At 33.3% G+C, this 19,371-nt stretch overlaps 1 protein-coding gene across 1 annotated transcript; it reads right to left on the reverse strand.

Annotated features, from left to right (window-relative positions):
• Window positions 1-656: 656 nt before the first annotated feature.
• LOC149076033 (uncharacterized) lies at window positions 657-19,114 on the reverse strand. The gene is made up of 12 exons (XM_089243556.1): window positions 18,436-19,114; window positions 16,394-16,488; window positions 15,630-15,675; window positions 12,988-13,088; window positions 12,472-12,591; window positions 9,537-9,687; window positions 8,989-9,134; window positions 8,507-8,638; window positions 7,306-7,447; window positions 5,115-5,281; window positions 3,310-4,117; window positions 657-1,743 (listed from the first exon to the last, which is right to left on the reverse strand). The coding sequence occupies exons 1-12, from the start codon at window positions 18,653-18,655 to the stop codon at window positions 1,688-1,690; spliced, it is 2,184 nt and encodes a 727-aa protein (XP_089099682.1). The 5' UTR covers window positions 18,656-19,114; the 3' UTR covers window positions 657-1,687.
• Between the last annotated feature and the right edge of the window lie 257 nt (window positions 19,115-19,371).

A 19,371-nucleotide genomic window follows, 5' to 3' on the forward strand; every position in this document is an offset into this window, starting at 1 on the left:
TCAGTTTCTCAGAATCTTGCAAAAATTTAACTATTATCATTTCATATGTATCCATCTCCACAATGGCAGAATATCGTTTATAATATCCAAAATGCTTTACCAAAAACTACACAGACTTTACAGCCAGTTAACAAGACTGTGATGTCTCATAAAGTTTCTTGTTTTTTTATGATCGCTAACTTCTGGTCCTAAATTTTAAGACAAAAAAAAAAATTCAACAAATAACAGTTATAACAGTTGCCTTAAAAAATTCTGTATATATTGAAACTAGATAAAATCATTTCAAATTGCCGTCTCTAGCACATTCAGACAAAAGTTTTCAAATGAATTTAGAGACATCAAATAACCACAAGGTTTGTTCCACAGAGACAAACACTCAGTACAATTTATAACTCTGAAATTTGTGTGTTTCACCTTCTCTACAAAATAAACCAGTTAAAGTTGACATTTAAAAATCCATTTATTGATTATCTGGTCCCTTCAGATTTGTGGCATGGATTTTGGAGAGCATTTACAAATTTACCATGTTGGCGCGACACTGTTTTCTTTATTTAGTTGAACTAAAATTATGGACAACTGTTTTATTAAGTTGGTAAACATCAAAATTTCATTTCCTTTTCATTTAGCATTTCATTTTCTTTCTTTAATCATTTTTTGTGAAATATATAACTATACGAGATCAGAAATTTTCGAGAATTTGACACTCCTCAGGTCCAGAAGTTAGCAGATTTTCAAATGTCAACTGGATTTTTAATCAATCAATCGATTACTCGTGGAAACTTTTTTTAATTACCTCACATTTCATAATTTACCATACCTATACATTAATAGCAAGCGACAAGAGCTTCGCAACTTGAAGAAAAAAAATATATAAATAAATAATATTAAACCTGCAATACATTGGAATTTCACATACCATAATCATCCTCCTAGAGATCATTGGCAGTTAAAAAAACTGCAGGTCAGGAGAAAGAGATTAAAATAATAATCAATATTAAAAAAAAACTGCTATCTTGATGTAAAAGTATCACAATGAAAATCAATACAAAGTAAAAAATATATATATAAAAAATTTCGGATTTTTAAGCTTTACTTAAAGCACAATAATAGCTATGAAAACACATAATTACACAATTGATAAACCACTCAGGAAAAAATACATCAAACATATAAGGAATGAAAAGGTGGAAAAAGCATGAAAACTTGAGATAACAAATTGATCCAAGTTTCATCATCAACCAATGTTGAAGGTGGAATTTTGAGGATAATATCTTCAATAAATTGTGAATCTTATTGCCATATCACAGAGACACATTTTTACTATGTGCTAAACTAAAGGAGAAGAAAAACAAAAACCATTCTGCAAATACTATGACATCTACAGCTGAGCAAGAGATTTTAAAAAAATCAAAAAGTTTATACAAGCAAACATCCACATAAGGCAAAAAAAAACCATAATTAACAAGCGAATGTGCTTAGCTAACAACTACTTGCTCAACAAACTAATCAACTAAGACAGGAAATAAACACAGAAGGCAGAGAATATACATTCTCACATAAAAAGCTAATCATCCACATTTGGCTTTTTTTTTAATTTTAAGGGCAACAATTCATTACACGCACACAGCGGAAATGTTGGAGAAGGATAGTTTTTCACTGCAAACGAGACATCAACACAATATTATCATCACTTGATAGCCTGGTAATCGGGAGAAAGCTTGAGATCATAAGGCTCTGGGAACACTAAAAAACATTAAAAAAGTGAATTCACTCCGATATATTCAAGTGTTTATATTCATCTACATTTTTTTTACTGTAAATAATTAAAATATTCCATTGAAAAAAAAAATCATAACCCAATGAATTTCTTAAATTTTTATTTCAATGAATTCATTTTTAATTCTAGTGTGAAACAATTAAATGCTACCCAAGATAAAAGAAAACATTGAATACTAATACGATGAATGAGGGGAAAAAATGGTTTAAATTACCTATCATATATGCACATAATTAAATTACAGTCGGACCCTGATATAACAAACTCTTATACAATGAATTCCTTAATTTGACAAATTTTTTCTGAAATTCTGATGAAAATAAAGGTCAAACCCCAATTAAATGAATAAAAACCCTCAATTTAATGAATTTTTTTGAACCATAATTAACTTTTTTTTCTTATTTCTCGTCACCCAAAACCACAATTCAAAGATTTGATTTCTCAGGATTTGACCCCTTCAGCTCTTCTTTAGAGACAATAAAAAAAAGAAGAGGAGCAGAAATCTGTTCCTTTTGAAGCCATTTAGAGTGTGGGCGAGAAAGTTCTAGTGGCCAGGACGATGGAACAGTCCAGGGAAGTTGTAGAAGCTATGGATTTAGTACAGGATCCAATGGGTATACTTGAGTTTGGTCGACTGAAGTTGGTTTTCTGTGGTTCCCAACTTCAAGGCGCAAATGCGAGCCGATCTCCCCGTTAAAAAGTCTCGCCCCAGAGAGCAACAGTCTTACAACGATAAATCATTCAATCATAACACTTCACTCATAGTTAGAAAAACTGGTGGCAGATGGCAGCACTGCACATAAACAAGCATTACAGAGAAACAAAAAATAAACTTCACGTCAGGTTTCACTACACGTACACGCACATTCCCGCATGTACCGATTCGTTGGGGGTTCCGCGAGGGGGGGTGCATGTGTGGTGTAGCAGTAGTAGGTAGGGCCACCAAAAAATGGCTCGGGATCCACGATGTTCTTAAGTCAGCCACCTCGTTGGGCAATTTGCCTGTTGTGGCGTTGTATTTGTTGTATTTGAGTTGGAGGGTGTTGGGAAAAAAATATTTTTGAAGATGGAACAAAAAGTTTGGGAAACCTATGATGTACACAAATATCATAAATCACATCTTAATATCAGTTTGTGCTCTGTCTTGACAAGCTAAAAATGACAGGTCATCTAAAGAAAGAGAGTTTTTCAGTTACAAAAAAAATGCTGATTTCAATAGAATTTGATTAAAATGTTAGACATATTAAACAAACTTCTATTAAGCAATTTCTTCATGTATCCGGATTTTATTTTTAAGTTTATGCATATTTTTTTTTCAATTATTATCAAAAATATGTTGTAACAGCAAACCCCAAAGTAAGTAGCTTTTAGAATTTTTCATTTGAAGCATGTTTTTGCTCCTGATTAATTTGACTCCAATTTAATGACTTCAAAAAAACAATAATAAATAATTTAATAAATTAAATTTTTGTTTCTTCTGATTCGTTTAATCAGGGTTCGACTGTAAGCATGTAATGAAATTATGTACTCACCCAAACATTCACGAAGTCTTGTGGGAGAAAGCGGAACTGAACTTTTCAAATCCAGCCCTTCCAGTATTTTACCAAGCTTTAAACGCAAATTAGGTTTTTCTTTAACCAGCCGGACAGAGGAAGGTGCTGGGGTACTCATCCTGCGATTTTTCCATTTTCCACATGATCCTTCATCGTCTTCTTCGGGTGGTAAAAGGAAGGCTATTTTCTTCACTGCCTTTGTGGGACCTTCCTTAGATTCCCCTTCATTTGAATTAACAAACTCTGACGTGTTTAGACCATCTTCTGTGCCATCCTCAAGTTCAGGTTCAATCACAACCACCCTTTCTTGTTTAATCAAGCAGCTTGCTTTACTTCGTTCTCCTACAGGATTTTCAATGACTTCTGCTTGACCATCTGACAAGTCTTGGCTGTCTTCAGAATTCTCACTCGGTGAAGAAGGAAAGAACACTGCCTCATCTTTTGATCTGTTGCTATCATCTTCTAGGAACACTCTGCAAACCTGAAATCTATTTCTGGCATTGGTTGACGAGTACTGAGTGGCTCTAGAACCAGCAGGAAATGATGCGCTGCTGACCATGCCATGCATACTTGCATGAGAAGGGCTGATCGAGTGCATTCTTGTGAGGGGAGCCTTTTCTACAACTGCAGAGGTCAACTCAGAATCATTGTGTATGGTTGGAACAAAATTTTTTTCTGCTCCAGAGTTCATCTCATCAATCTCTTCTATCTCTTTCTGGTTTCTACGGCAATACTCTTGAATGTCGTGAAATAATTGTTGACAACTTTGGACACCATCAGGTGCAGACTAACATAAATTGAAAAAAAAAGTTTTCACACGAAACATCAAAACATTTTTTTCCAGCAAAATGAGATTATGTAAAAAATCATATTGAAAATTAATGATTGACGTATTTGAAAAAAAAAAACAAGGTTGTTGAGTGGTTGTAACTTAATATGGCTAAAAAATAAAAGTGCACACATAGGCAATTAATGCAATGTATATTACGAGCAGCATATTGTATAATTGAAAATGTCTTCTTTCTGTTTGGATACACTGTTCAATGAGATATGGTAAAAGGATTCCGTGGTCCATCTCAACATATTCTGTGGATTAGTGCACAGTTTACAACAATTATTGACTATCTTCACTGGATTTGTAAATTTCCTGCAAGCTATGTGCAAAGACTTTCTTCTTTAGGTAATCCCAGAGAACAAAGTCAGAGCTGTTAAATTAGAGAAGCAAATTGATCAGGGCCAAAAAAAATCAAGATTTGAGGAAAAATCTGTCACATGGACGTCAAATATTTTAAGGCAACCGTCATCTGAACCAACCATCGATTCATGTACTCTAATTGCCCAACTTCTACTTATGAAGAGATATAGGTATAAAACATGTGTAGCACATTTTGAAGTGACAGATACAATACATGTTGTAATGTTTGTTATATACTTTCAAGCCTTAATATAACATCACTGTAATCATACACATAACAGATTATATATGTTATCATTGAATTTTAAGCTTTTATTGTGTGAGGACATTATGTATTAAAAAAAAGTATGATATTTAACTACAATTGGTGCTCGATTTTATGAACCTCCAATTTATGAAACCGCATATTTTCCAAAACTAATTTTCTGGTCCCAATTAATGTACTATTGCTTTAAATGTCTTTCCTATTTACAAACTTTCAATTTCACGAACTAATTTTTCACTATCGTGCGGGTTCTTATGAAAGAAATAGAATTTATTATAAAAGATTCTAATTTTCAGTATTATTGAGCAGATATATTCAACTTACATCTGCATTAGGAATTACATCATCAAGCTCAAGGCTGGTAATGCTGTGGTTGTGTTTCATGGATAGAGACAATGCCATTACACCACCAACTTGGATTTTGTTTTTCCGCAAATCAAGATGAGCAATGTATCGATTGTCTGCTACATACTCTGCCAGTGTAACAGCACCTTAATTAATTTGATAAGCAAATAATTAATAGAATTACAATGGTTTACAAATAGTAAAATCTGTATCAAAGTTTCATGTCATTTGATAAGCTCAAACAATTCTCAAGCATTCAGATTTATGTCGGATATCTGAATTTTTGACATAAATCTGACATTTTGTCGCAAACACCACACTACACATAGTAAAACAGGAATAACAAGTATTCCTATTTACAAACATGTGAAAAATTGTTGTAAAGGACTTCTTAATATAAGCAAATTCCAACTTTTTGCTCTGTCAGGTAATGAACTGAAGAACATTCATGCATATTTGCATTATAATCATCTTTTAGGTATATCATTTTGTTCTGATATTACTGAATGGACAGACTTATACAGGGTGTATGGGTAACAGGGAGTATAGTATTTTACCGGTGAACCCTTGATCCTAGAGGCATACTTTCAATTAGAAAAAGTATCTAAATAATTTGCTCAGATATGTAATTCATGTAGCAAGGAGTTGTATAGTTATTGAAATAAATAATGTTTTACACAGACACTATGTGCTCAAGAACCCAATTAGAAAGTTGTTGCCCTGTTTCTCCTGATACCAAAAAATAAATTCCATGTTTCTAAGCGCAATATCACTCAGATTTTAAAGTTCGAAAAACAGAGAAAATTTGAGAAAAAACAGTGTTAAATGCAGATAAACAGTTTTACCTGCATTTATTGCTGTTTTTCCCAAATTTCCTGTTTTTCAAATTCAAATATCTGAGCAATATTGCACTTAGAAACATGAAATTTCTCTTTTGGTACCAGGAGAAACAGGGCAACAATTTTTTTTAATTGGATTTTTCAGCACATGATGTCCATATAAAAAGTTATTTTTATTTTATTTTAATAACTATAAAACCCCTAGCAACATGAATGACATATCTGAGCACTACACATTATTTGGATACTTTTTCTAACTGGAAGTATGCCTTTAGGATCAACAGATCACCGGTAAAATACCATAAGCCCTGTTACCTATGCACTTTGTCAATATATAGTCAAAAAATCTATTTTTTTTTTTTTCATCAGAGTAGTTGATTATCTAAAAAAATTTTTAACACAGAATTCCATATTCCAACCAACAAAACAATTAAAATTCTCACTGCTTAATTCCATGGTTTTATGGACTTGTTAATATCGGAAGGTTGGGGTTTCTTTGCATGAGTTATACAGCTGTTTGAAAATGACTTTGAACAGTAAGTTACAGCAAAATAAGCCCAAGCAGAGAAAGACAACTGTTTGTAACTATGTGTCTCATTATTAAAGTGGTATTCTATATAATTTACATATCCTATGTGATCGTGATAAGTTGACACCCCCCCCCCCATTTGGGGTCCCCAAAACCACAATGTGAATCAAGGTTTTCCTTCACAAAAACTGACCTGTATCAAGCACTCCCCCACCCCCCAATTTTGGAACAAATTTTTTAACAAAAAAAAAACTTGACTTGCAAGTGATTTTCAGGCTATTAGGCCATGGTTGCTGTCTAAGAGATTTTCTTCTTAACGTTTCGCCAACATCTGTGGAAGGCATCTTCTGAGGTTACATAGATTTTAGTGGCAAGCAAGACAGAGGTTCCAAAGCTTAGAAACCTCAAAGGAAGCCTTTCTTTTTTTTTTGCTTGTCACTGAAACTTACATAACCTCAGAAGATGCCTATCATAGATGTGGGCGAAACGTTAGGAAGAAAATCCCTTAGACCATGACCTAATAGCCCGGAAACTGTTTGCAAGTCATTGAATGCCAGTCATGAAAGCCTCAGACAAAAAAACTTGACATAAATAAGTATATACAGTACACATTTCAGCAAAAATTTTTGGGATATAAAACTATTTTTATTATTTTTTGGAAACAAGGAAATTGAATTTACACAAATGAAATATTTATTTCTAATCTTCACTAACCAGATAATCCCATTCAAATTTAAAGCAATAATTTTAATCAAAAATGATAGGTACTTTTAAAAGATTAACATGCTACTGAAAGACTCACCCTCACAAGTGATATTTATTTCCTGAAGAATCAATGATCGGAGCGACTGGTTGTGCAACAGCCCTTGCTTCAGTACATGTACACCTTCATTCCCAACATTATTGCAACTAATATCCAAAGTGGACAAACTTGTTGTAGCAATCTACACAACAAGAAAAACTTGCCAATATATTGGAATTATTAACAGTAAAACTATACATAAAAAATTGTATTTACTTCGAAGACACAGTGGAAACCTTAATTATCCAACTCCTATTTATTTAAAACTCTGTTAAACAACACTGGCTTAATTAAAGATATGAGGATCGCTGCAGTCAGGAATTCTCCAACAGATGAAAACAAAAATGTTAAAGCTGAAGCAAATTTACAAGAGCAAAGAAGCAACACCCATGGTTTTATGCAGACGCCATGTCTCCTGCCATGCTTTTTCTTGGTACCTAGGAATGATTTACATGTTACTATGTAAAAACTGTGTTACAGTTAATGTGACTATTTTTTTTTCCCCAAATAAATTCAGACATTTGCATCCACCTCACTCACTAAAACTCAGGTTAGATAAAGGTTGGAAAACCACTGCTTTTGAGCAATGCAATTAAGGTATTGTTTGGTTGGAGTAGCAACAGCATTGTGACGCCTCACAGAATAATGTTACAAAAAAAAACCATTGTGTTATAACTGCAAAAACTAGAATGATCACATATCTTTCTAATCTCTGTCAAAAATATATTTGATTAGAATTAGTTTTGAGGATTCCAGACTCTTAGAATGATATATATTCAATTATAAGAAAATTTGGATTTCCTGATGCAGGCTTGTCTCAATTAATAGAATAATTGATTTTTTGCTGTAAAATCATCTTTGGATATGAAAGCTTTACTGCATATCACAGGAAAAGATTTAAAAGGCATAATTTCTTTAGCAAATAAGAAGTAATTTTGACAATAAAAAGTTTAAATACAATTTTTGTGGTTTTTTACAGCTTTCCTCAGAGTAAAACAATGATTTACCGTAGTTTTTCTAAGCGGATATAAAAACTTAACATTTCAAATAGTATTGGGTCTGGAAAAAAACTTATCTCGGAACAATATTCTGTTGGTAAATGAAAGAATAGTCAAAATTCAGAACATTCAGCATTGAATGAAGGTGGCGATAAGAGCTTTGTGTAGCGTAAAACAATACTAAACTGAATCAGCAGACCTACCAGGGCTTGATTTATATGCCCCATTCCTATATGTGTTAAATGATTGCCAGATAGGTTCAATGCTTTTAGACATTCGCCATTTCCAGGTATTTGTTGGCACAAACCATCCACCAAATGACAAACTCCAACATCCTGGGAAAAAGAAGATAATCAATCAGTTTATCCGTTAAAACCTAGGTACGTATTTTTAGTTTTTTTTTAAATCACGTAAAATTAGTATACATGATTTTATACATGAAAGCTTTAGTATACATGAGCTTACAACACCTGAGACATTTTATTTTTTGAACTTCATTGATGCCACTGAATGTCGAGAATAAACAATGGAGTAATTACACAAAATATTTCTGAGTATTAACAGGTATGCAATTAGGTGATGAAATAAATGTACAATACAATAAGGAAAGAGATCACATGGATTAAGAATATTCACTTGGGGTAATTGCTGAAAAAAAGTATTTCAAAAACTTGCAAAATTATACCTGTAAATTATTTCCATGTAAATCAAGAAGCTCTAGAGTACTGTTGGACCGTAGTAAATTGCCAAGTTGAAGTCCATCTGCTGAAACAACTTTATTTTCGCCAAGATAAAGCTCTAAAAGTACTGTGTTCAATTTTAATGCAGCAACTGTGAAAAAAACCAAACAAACAAATGCATTACAAGATGTTTTCATGCCGCATAAAATTCATACAAAATAAAAATACAAAAATACATTTCTTTCAAAGTTCTTTTTTTTCCTCTGGTGGAAAGAAAACTATAAATTCATTTAATTTTCGATAAACCTGATTGAGAAGCCAATGAAAACTGAACTTCTTGAAATAATTCACTTAATTGAATTCATAAAATAAGCAAAACTACTAAAAGCTTTGCTTGCAGCTGATGAAAACAAACACTAAGATCCATAATGAATTTCACGAAAAAAAGTATGTCTTTAATTTACATTTTATTCTCAGATATGACATCCATTTAGGCAGTATGAGGTATACATTAAGTTGAATAACTTAGATCTTACTCAATTAATTGTCTTACCCAATATCACCAAGGCTCTTCCTGTCAAACCACAACCTTCTAGATGTAAAACAGTCAAATTTGAACCAGTTCTAAAAGCTCTACCCAATATCAGTAAACTTTGTTCACACTGGCCTGTGTTTCGAGCATCCAAATATTGAAGGCATGGTGTCTATTTAAAAAACAGTAACAACTGTTAATGATGGTATACATACTATGCCAGGGCTTGAGAAATAAAAAAAAAACATTTAGGCACCACGGTTTTTATAGGAAATTTCTTAGGAAACCTTAGAGAGGTTTTCGCTCAAGAAAAACAGTCTTAAATAGTGAATGAAAATTGTTTGTTCGGGTTCGAAGACCGTCGTCTGTTTGAGTTAATTCTCAACGTTTCCCCAACACTAGTGGTTGGCAACATCAGAATTGATAAAACTGGATCAGTCACAGGTTGTATTTACGTACATGAGTGGCTTGACATACATTATTGTTTTGTGATTGGTCAGTTGATCCTATGTCTGGCAGCAAATAGGCATACATAGGATCAACTGACCAATCACAAAAGAATAGTGTATGTCAAGCCACTCATGTATGTAAATACAACCTGAGACTCCGCAAAACTTGACTTTGATTCAGTTTTATCAATTCTCCTGATGATGATTAATGTTGGGGAAACGTTGAGAACTAACTCAAACAGACGACGATCTACGAACCCGATCTAACAATTTTCATCAAATGATGGCAGTGAAAACCTTATCAACTATTTATCTTGAATAATGTTTTTTTAAACTTTTCCAGGACTTAATAAATCCTTCCCATGTTAAAAGATATACGTAAATAAATAAGAAAATTTAGTTTCATCTTTAGACTTTAATTTAACATATAGAAAAATTTAGGCACAAATACAAATTTTTTGGTCGCTATGACAATGTGACACCTGGGATTTGTCACAAGCCATGTACTATACTATACTAATACCATAATAATTTAATTATGCAATGTTTAAAACAAATTATATTTATTAAATTGGACAGTATAAACTCAGCTATGTTTGCATAGGTGCCGCAACTTGTGGGCTGAGGCTGTCTGAGCTTCCTCCCAATAAATTTTACGGGGAGGCCCAATAATTAATAAATATATAATGCATTACACTACTCCTGCATTATACTTGAATCCAGTATATGCAGGACAGCTGTCAACTTTCACCCCCCCCCCCCCATGTTTTCTTCATTTTGGCGCCTCTGCATGTTTGTGATAAATATATAAAAACATGGTGAACAATGAAAGTTTTGTATTTTTTAAAAATTACTATGCAGATTAAGTTCTAGTCAATTTAACCCTTTAAGTGGCAATGGCGAGATATCCCACCTCAATAAAAGCCTCTTATTTTAGCACTGACAAGCTCAGAAATTTTGTAAAACTGATTTCTCAATGCAAAACTTTATTATAAATGCAAAACCCCTTATTTTTCACCTGCTGAAAATCGGGAGAAAGCCTACTTCATAAAAAAATTGCATTTTGAAGATGGAATATTCTGATAAATTGAACAAAAACTAATTTAATTTGAAGAGCTTCAAACAGTGGAGTAAAAAAAAAGTTCATAAAGAAGTAATCAGCTATAATGGTCATTAAATAGGACAAAAGTTCACACAAAATTGAATTGCATGTAATGATTAAGTTGCAATAATGATTATAAATTTATTTATTTATTTATCACTGCATGTGAAAGGCCTTCAAGGCTCTTACTCCACTTTCGATCCCATAAAAAGATATAAAATAAGAACACTGAAACATAAAATTCATATTAATGTTTTATTAAATTAAAAAATTAATAAAACAAGATAATTAAAAATACTTGAGATTAAAGAAAAAAGAGAAATCTTTTAAAAAGAGTAGACTTTTAAAAATAGCAACAAGTCAAAAGGCTGAAACTTCAAATAAAAAATTTTTCTAATAAAAGTTCAAAATAAGGTCTTGTAATACAAATTTTCACTTGATTTGAGATATTTTTTCAAGTGAATAAGTATGTTTTTGTGTTTTCCTTTATCTTTCTTGTGGTTTTTAGACTATGTTATTTCTCAGTTATACAACATAAATTTTTCAGCACATCCTTATTGACTATTATTATAGATCACTTACACGTATCATATATGTATTATATTTTGTTATAAGATTTTGGTTTTTTCCAATTGCTTTTGTTCAGAACTTGAAATGTTAAAATTCTTAGAACTTTCAAATAACTTTTATTTTCTCTTTCTAATACAGTGAAATGTATATATAATGACACTCAAGAAACCGGAGAAACATATCATCATAAGTGAGTTATCGTTATAGATGGGATATATTATCTCCTCAGTCCTGGTATTGCTTGTAGGAGACATTAGAGTGCATATTCAAAAGAATTCCAACTGGTTAAATGAAATGCTCACAGAGACCTCAAATTAAGTTACAGATTTTATAAACAATTTGGTAGCAAATTATTTATATTTCATCTGTCAACAGAAAAAAATTTTGGGCAGTTTCCACACTTAAAAATAAATAAAAAAAAATTTAAAAAATCAGTTTTCTTCAAGACTAAAGAGGTTAACACTGTGAAAAGCGCATCCAGAGAGTAATATTGTATACAAGTAACTAGCTTATCCGTCGCGCGTTGCTGCGGTCTCAGAAGAAAGGAAATTCAAGGAAATGAAGGAAAGGAAAAAATAAAAAAACTATGCCAGAAACCTTCGCGGAGTGTACTTAGCAACTTCCCAAAGTTTCATGGTGATCGGATGAATGGTGTAGTAATGCATAAAGGACAAACAGACATACATTCGTTTATATATATATATAGATTGTTGTTGTAGATGGCATTGTTATATATGAGTTTCACTACTTAATAATTTACTATAGTATTTCATTTTTCAAAAATTAATAAAAAAATTCCTAGAAAACAAAAGAATATATTAATTATATGTATTACCCTTTTCAACATCTTTGAACAAGCATGCCATCCTTGACCACCAATTCGTCTGTTACTGGCTATGTTTAAATGGGAAGTGGAATCATAATACTCAATCATATCAAATATAGCTGCTGCTCCCTTTAAAATAAAGATAGAGAGAAACTACAATCAAAGAATATACTAGTAAAATATACACTATCAACATAAAAACATTCCTGTCACAGATTTGTTTTTCATTATGAAAGAACAGTTGATAATCCACTGGTGAGAAATAATGCACTTATAGTTTATACTTTGATTCACCAAAGGATTAGACTGATTCATTTGATGGGGGGCAAAAGCAACTTAACACAGTATAAGTTTTTATGGAAGTGAAAAGTTTTTTGGCATAGAACATTTTTTTTCAAAAATTAATATGAATCCTCACAAACAATAATATATGATATTAAAGCTTAAATAAGCGGCTTTGCATGTATGGACCTATATTAGAATAAATTAAGACACTTGGAAAAAAAATCCAAATTAAACAAATACCTCATCATCCAAGTTTGAGCTCTCCAATACAAGTTTTTTGAACTGCAACCTCTTGAATATTTCTTCCAGTGCTTCGCAGTGTTGAGAATCAAGGTTTTCACCTGCAAAAAAAAAAATTATTGAATTATTCTACATGAGGACGAAAGCACACTATCATTCTGATGTAGAGGATATACAACATATATAGGAAGTAATACATGAAGAAAAGTATTTAAAACTGTTCTTGAAGAATGTTCTAGTCAAGGAATAGTCTGTATCATTCGTGAGTAGCTCCCTTTTATTCACTTATTTTCTTTTTCTCAATTTGATTCGACATAAAGACAACTTGAATGAAATAAATTAAGCTCATGTCTAATGAATCAAATTGTATTATTGTATTTTCATGGAAAATAAACGATGGAAATTTATTTTTTTCCCCTTCAAACTTGAGGTTCTCGAACATAAAGAATGAATCTTATCACAGAAAATTAATTTTGCTTAATAAAGCAATCTCGTTTTTATTTTTCAAAATCTTTGTAAGTCAAGGACAAAGTTTGACAATTGAATACAAGATGAAAAGTAGTTTGAATTTGAAGTCCCAATACTGATCAATTCTTAATTTTTTTACTCAAGTGCTCTTAGGTCTTTTGTCAAACTTATTGCACTTCATGAAGCATGCACACATTTCCACGTTACTTTTAAATTTTACTAATTTTCTTTTTTGAGGATTCTCAAAAAAATAAATAAAACCTAATTACACATTTCTCACATTTTTTAATATGAAAGATTGGCTGACTAATTTCTTTTGCACAATAAAGCTGCAACTTGACTAGAGGTTTGGCTACTCAGCTGATGATTTATCTCAACTTATAAGACTTTGTTTGAAGTGACTGATGTACAAGATGTGTTCCATAAGAACTTTCTTTTATAAGTGAAATTTAAAAAAATCAATAAATGCAGGTATAGCAAAACATTATTTATTCTTTTTCAACATATCTTCCCTCAGATGATACACAATGGTCCCATCACTCAATCCACTTTTTAAAGCGAGTGGAGAAGGCTTTTTCTGGAAACTGTCTCAGTCAACCCTGCACAGCTGAAATAATCAATAATTCTCCTACAGAGCTTCTCCTTCAACATCGGAAAAAGCAAGAAATCGCATGGTGCAAGATCTGGACTATAAGGGGGTTCTGGCATGATTTTAATATTGCCTGTACATATTATGTGTTTCAGTTTTAAAAAGTTAGCAACATATATCAAGAAAGTGTCATGAACTGGTAGAAATTTCACTTTTGCAGGATTAACTGAGGTAACTTCCAGAAAAAGCTTTCTCTACTTGTTTTGAAAAGCGGATTGAACGACAGGAGCATTGCAAATCATCTGAGGGAAGATACTTTGAAAATAATAAATTATTTTTGCTGTACCTATATTTCCCGATTTTTTTATGATTTTACTCTAAGTTCTTATGGAACACACTTTGTATATTTATAAACTACATTGATAAATTCTGTGGTCAGATGGCAAAATGTCACAAGTCAATTTTTCCAAAAAATTGAGTTGTTCGCATTCTGGTGTCATCAAAATTTTGGAAGATGACAAAATTTCGTCCATCTCTTTTGGTTTATGAGAAACCAACGGAGGCAAATTGCAATGTCAAAAAGCCACAGTATCACATTTTTGCAAAATATTGTTTACAAATTTGCCCTAGGGAAATTTTGAAAAGTGATTTATTACATTTTGTCATGAGCACAGAATTCTAATGCAAAAACTTTTTCTTTCTTATAATCAGAACCCTATCAATAAACAATATCAATAAAGGAAATATAAATGCTTTCAAATGAACAGTTCATTACCCTCACACATGCAACAGAACTTCTAATGAATCAGTATGAAGAAAAATCCTAAAAGAAACATTTCACTTTTTCTATGCAGCCAATTCAGGCTCTATACAGTAGAGTCTCAAAAATACAAGTCCCAAAAGTTTGAGTTTCTGGTTTGTTTTCTGGTTCAGAGGCACTGAAAATTTTCACATTTTTTTCTTGAGAGACCCTCTTCCTCTCTCTCTATTTTTTCCTCTAAGAACCCAACTCCTTTCATTTTTTGCAGGAATACTTGTTAATATATGCATATTATATAGTAATTTCAATTTGAAAGAGACTAGGCAACCCAATAATTTGTAACAAGTGTAATAAAATATTAGACTCCCTTGAATGGACATAGACCATTTTAACTTTCGCGGGTAGATGAGAGAGGAGCAAGTTAGACAGTTTTCTTCATAATGGTGGACAATGGCATTGCTCCCCCTGATTGCTCATGTAAAATCATTGGAAAGGCAGTTGAAAATTTCATCAGTGTCTCAACATCATTCACCATTAATCCCATTCTCCAACATTACTCAACATTTTGAAAAAAAAAAAATTTACTGTTTCTTCAAGTAGTGAAAATTCTCATCTATATCTTATTCAAGAATAAAAATACAGCGAGTATGTTAGTACTGCTTTTTTTTTTTCAAGTAGAACCAGCATTTAAAATATTTTTAATGTCTTCCAGTAATTAAAGTTTTTCCATAATTTGAAATGGCTTCAGTCCCATCCACCTCAGATTATCGAGACTCTACTGTACATCAAATTCAAATTTCATTCTGCACAAAACAATGAACTAACCTTTGAGATCAAGTTCAAATTCTGTATTTTCATTCAATGGCACATTCTAGAAATAAAATGAAACAGCATTTTGGCATTATGTAGCTAACACACACACACACAAGCGTAAAAATTTATAAGTTTGTATTAAAATCTGCATATAAAATTTACATGTAGTATGCATTTTGATGTAAGAATTTTTTTTTCTTCCCAAGGATATCAATTATAATTAGATATTAATCATATTATTAATTATAATAGTAATAATAATTATTATTAAAGCACAGTAAAAAAAATATGTATAGACTTGGTACTCAAAACATGAAATGAATCATTTTATAGTTTAACAAACCTATATAACCTATGCACCCAATCCTTATTACCATCACCAATTATATTTTACCACTTCACTACAATTTCAATCGCGGCAAAGCTAGATTTTTGCAAAAAAATTATTTTTCACAGTAAAAACCAAATGCTTAAGTGGATAAGATATTAATGAAAGAATTTTCAGCATAAGTCGTTTTTTTTTCAAATAAAATAAATAAGGTTATCTCCATATTTTCACTACAGCTTAGTCCTTATTATACATGTGGGGGCAAAGGAACACAGAAGCTTGTTGGAAATAATACAAACGAGAATTTTCAAGCAGGAATTTCTCCATACCTATTCTCAAGAATTTTAAATATTTTTCATTCCCCAAAATTTTGGCATACACCTCTGGATTTAGTTACTCCATGGGAATTATTTATCAAAAATCACTTTGAGATAAAATAAGAATTTACCTGCAGCTGCTGCAGTACACGTTGTAATGGTTTCACACCTTGTTTCCAACATGCTGCACGATATGCAGCTATGATGTTATCAGAGCTTATTGTATCTGTAATATAAAATGCAATTTTTTCAAAATATTTTATTGTGCACAAGTATGAAGATTATGCGTTACAACTATATTTCGAGGCATGTAAGGAGCGTTAATGAAGACAGGCATGTATCATCACTTAATTACCCCAACTTGATAGCTCAAAAATTTATTATTTTTAGTTGGTTGTGTGGTTCCCAACTTCCAGGATCGAATGTGCCAGGCCTTCAACGAGACAATTATTATTTTTTTTAATAATAACGTGATCCTCACGTATTCCCAAGGGATCAGCATGATCCGTCCAGGGAATTTGTTAGTGTTAGTAAACATCCATGCCCGAACTGGGATTCGAACCCAGACCTGCACAGTGAGAAGCTAGTTCCCTAACCACTCGACTGCCAGGCAGCATCAATCATTACACTTCACTCATAGTTAGAAAAAATTTATAGCAGATGGCTGCACTACACATAACAACCATTACGCTGAAACTGTTAGATTAAACACTTCAAATTAGGTTCACAACACACACACATGCACAGCTTCCAGCATGGCCCAGGCCTTCTTCGACCGCCTGCTAAAATCTCTTCATTGAGGCATGATCTGGTCAGGAAGAAGCCTCAAGTGCATTAAGGGTTGCATTATAAGATTTGGACTATTATATTCTAGAGTAAATGCGGAAATTTGAAAGCATGTTCATGCAATCTTATGAATGTAAATTGATGGTGGACATTTTTAGCCAGATATGGGGGGGGGCCCCTTAGAAAAATCACTTTACATGGAGACCCATGGTGTTCTTAAGAGCTATGGTGTTCGTTATAAATGAGCAAGACTGCGATGAATAGCATGATGGTTGAAGCATGCAAACAGTTAAACCATATATGAAGGTTCAGAAAAAGTATCGAAACCACACAATGTCTCTTTCCATGAAACTATGAATAAATTAAATAGATGGCGAAACATAAATATTTTAAATGAATAAAAGATATATTCTACAATATTTTTAATAACCAACAACCACATAAAACTCGGTCAAGTCCTGAAAATCTATCGTTAAACCTGAATTGCTTTGTTACCACCTTAACACATGGGGAGAGGGGCCCACAAAAACAAGATCTGGTTGAAATTTTTGACCGTAGGCAAGCAAATTAGTGGTGGGCATTTCTATGGGCAGCCCTGGAAGAACCGCTTTGCCCAGGGATGCATGATGTTCTTAAAACAGCCCTTAGGCCAGGGCCATCTTAAGAGCATCATGGGGCATGGGCCAATTGGTGTTTCTCAGACCCTACCTGGAAAATTCTCAAAAATTTTAATTAGTTTTCATTTTTGCAAGGCCCCTCTTCTCTTGAGGCACCCAGGCGGGCCCATGTGTTAAGATGGCACTGCATGAGACAGGTACTTCAAGCTGGGCAGGGCTACAGGACATCACTTGGCCATGGCCTCCTAGATTGTATATTTATATAGGTCATGACTTGGCCGCGGGGGGGGGGGGTGGAGCCATGGTCCCTGCTGCCAGCCTTTTCACTGGCCCCTCTATAGTTAATTTATAGTGTGAAAAACAAAAAATGATGGCAATCGTCCCAGGCCCTATCAGCCCCATCCTTAAGGGTGGAACTCCATGGTGTTAAGCCTATGCTGTTAAGACCAGGGCTGCAACTAGTGGGTATGGTACTCCGGATCAGAGAGGGAATAAATTTCATCCTCCAACCTCTTTTCAACATTACTGCGGGCACCAGAATGTATACTTACCGTGGAATGACCAAGCATCTAGTTGCGGCCCTGAGGAAGAAGTAGGAGAAGGAAGCGTGAAATGTTGAAAAGAGGTTGGAGGATGAAATTTATTCCCTCTCTGCTCCGGAGTACCAGAATGCATGCTTGCCCTGGAATGACCAAGCATCTAGTTGCGGCCCTGAGGAAACCACCATTGATAATAACAACAAAGCCACATGTATACAAGAGAAGCATTACCATCACTCCATGGATCCGGGGCATCAAAATAGCCAGTGACGATGGTATCATCATCCGGAAACGTGACTCGCCGACCGTTGACGTGACAGGCAAGGTTCTCAAGATCTCGATTGATCGACGACTTCCTGTCCGACGGCGAAGATGGTGCCGATGCCGATTTCTCGAAAACGTTTCCTGATGAAGGGTCTTCAATCTCCACCTCAAGTTCGACCTCAGTCATTTTTATAGGGTGCCCCCCAAAAACTGCAAACAGCGCTGTTTCATGAAACAAACATTTGGATGGGGGAGGGGGGAAAAAAAAAGATTTCCGTTATAAACGGAAACTGAATTTCATTGAAAAGAAGAAACAAAACAACAAACAGATCGATCAATCGATGGTCATTATTCTACCTCACGGAGCACACATACACACACAGCCGGTAGCTGATGGACGCCTTTCAACAGTCCAAGGTATGTATTGATTTTTAAAAGCACTTCCCCCGCAATCAGCAGCGGAGTTGAAAGATTATTTATAGAACTCTGGAAACAAGTTAAGAATCGAAATTTTTGTATCCGCGAGCTTTTGTTTACAGAGGGGAGGGAATTCTTTCAAACACGATCTTTTTGATCACAGTTATTTATGTGTAAAAACCTCCTACACGAGAGATTGTTTTTTTTTTTTTTTAATCTTTTTTTCAGTTGAGATTATTTGGGAAAGAAACAAACGGTAGTAAACGGATACTGAAACCCACTTGTTATAAATTTCGGGGTCCTTACACGATCAGCGTGAACCCCTATTTTGATTGGAAACACGTTAAGTTTCTTTAATAAATAAAGTATATATTCGATTTCTCAATTTCAATTAATTATTTTTTCCAGTCAAAAGAGAGATTTCGAAGAGATCTTAAATTTTAGAGGGCGGTTGATCATGTTTGAAATGTACGCTGACCATAGTGT

Source organism: Pholcus phalangioides, unplaced genomic scaffold (assembly GCF_987345545.1).
Source record: "Pholcus phalangioides strain wild (caught in Gottingen) unplaced genomic scaffold, Ppha-v1.0 ptg000015l_1, whole genome shotgun sequence".
Classification (NCBI taxonomy): domain Eukaryota; kingdom Metazoa; phylum Arthropoda; class Arachnida; order Araneae; family Pholcidae; genus Pholcus; species Pholcus phalangioides.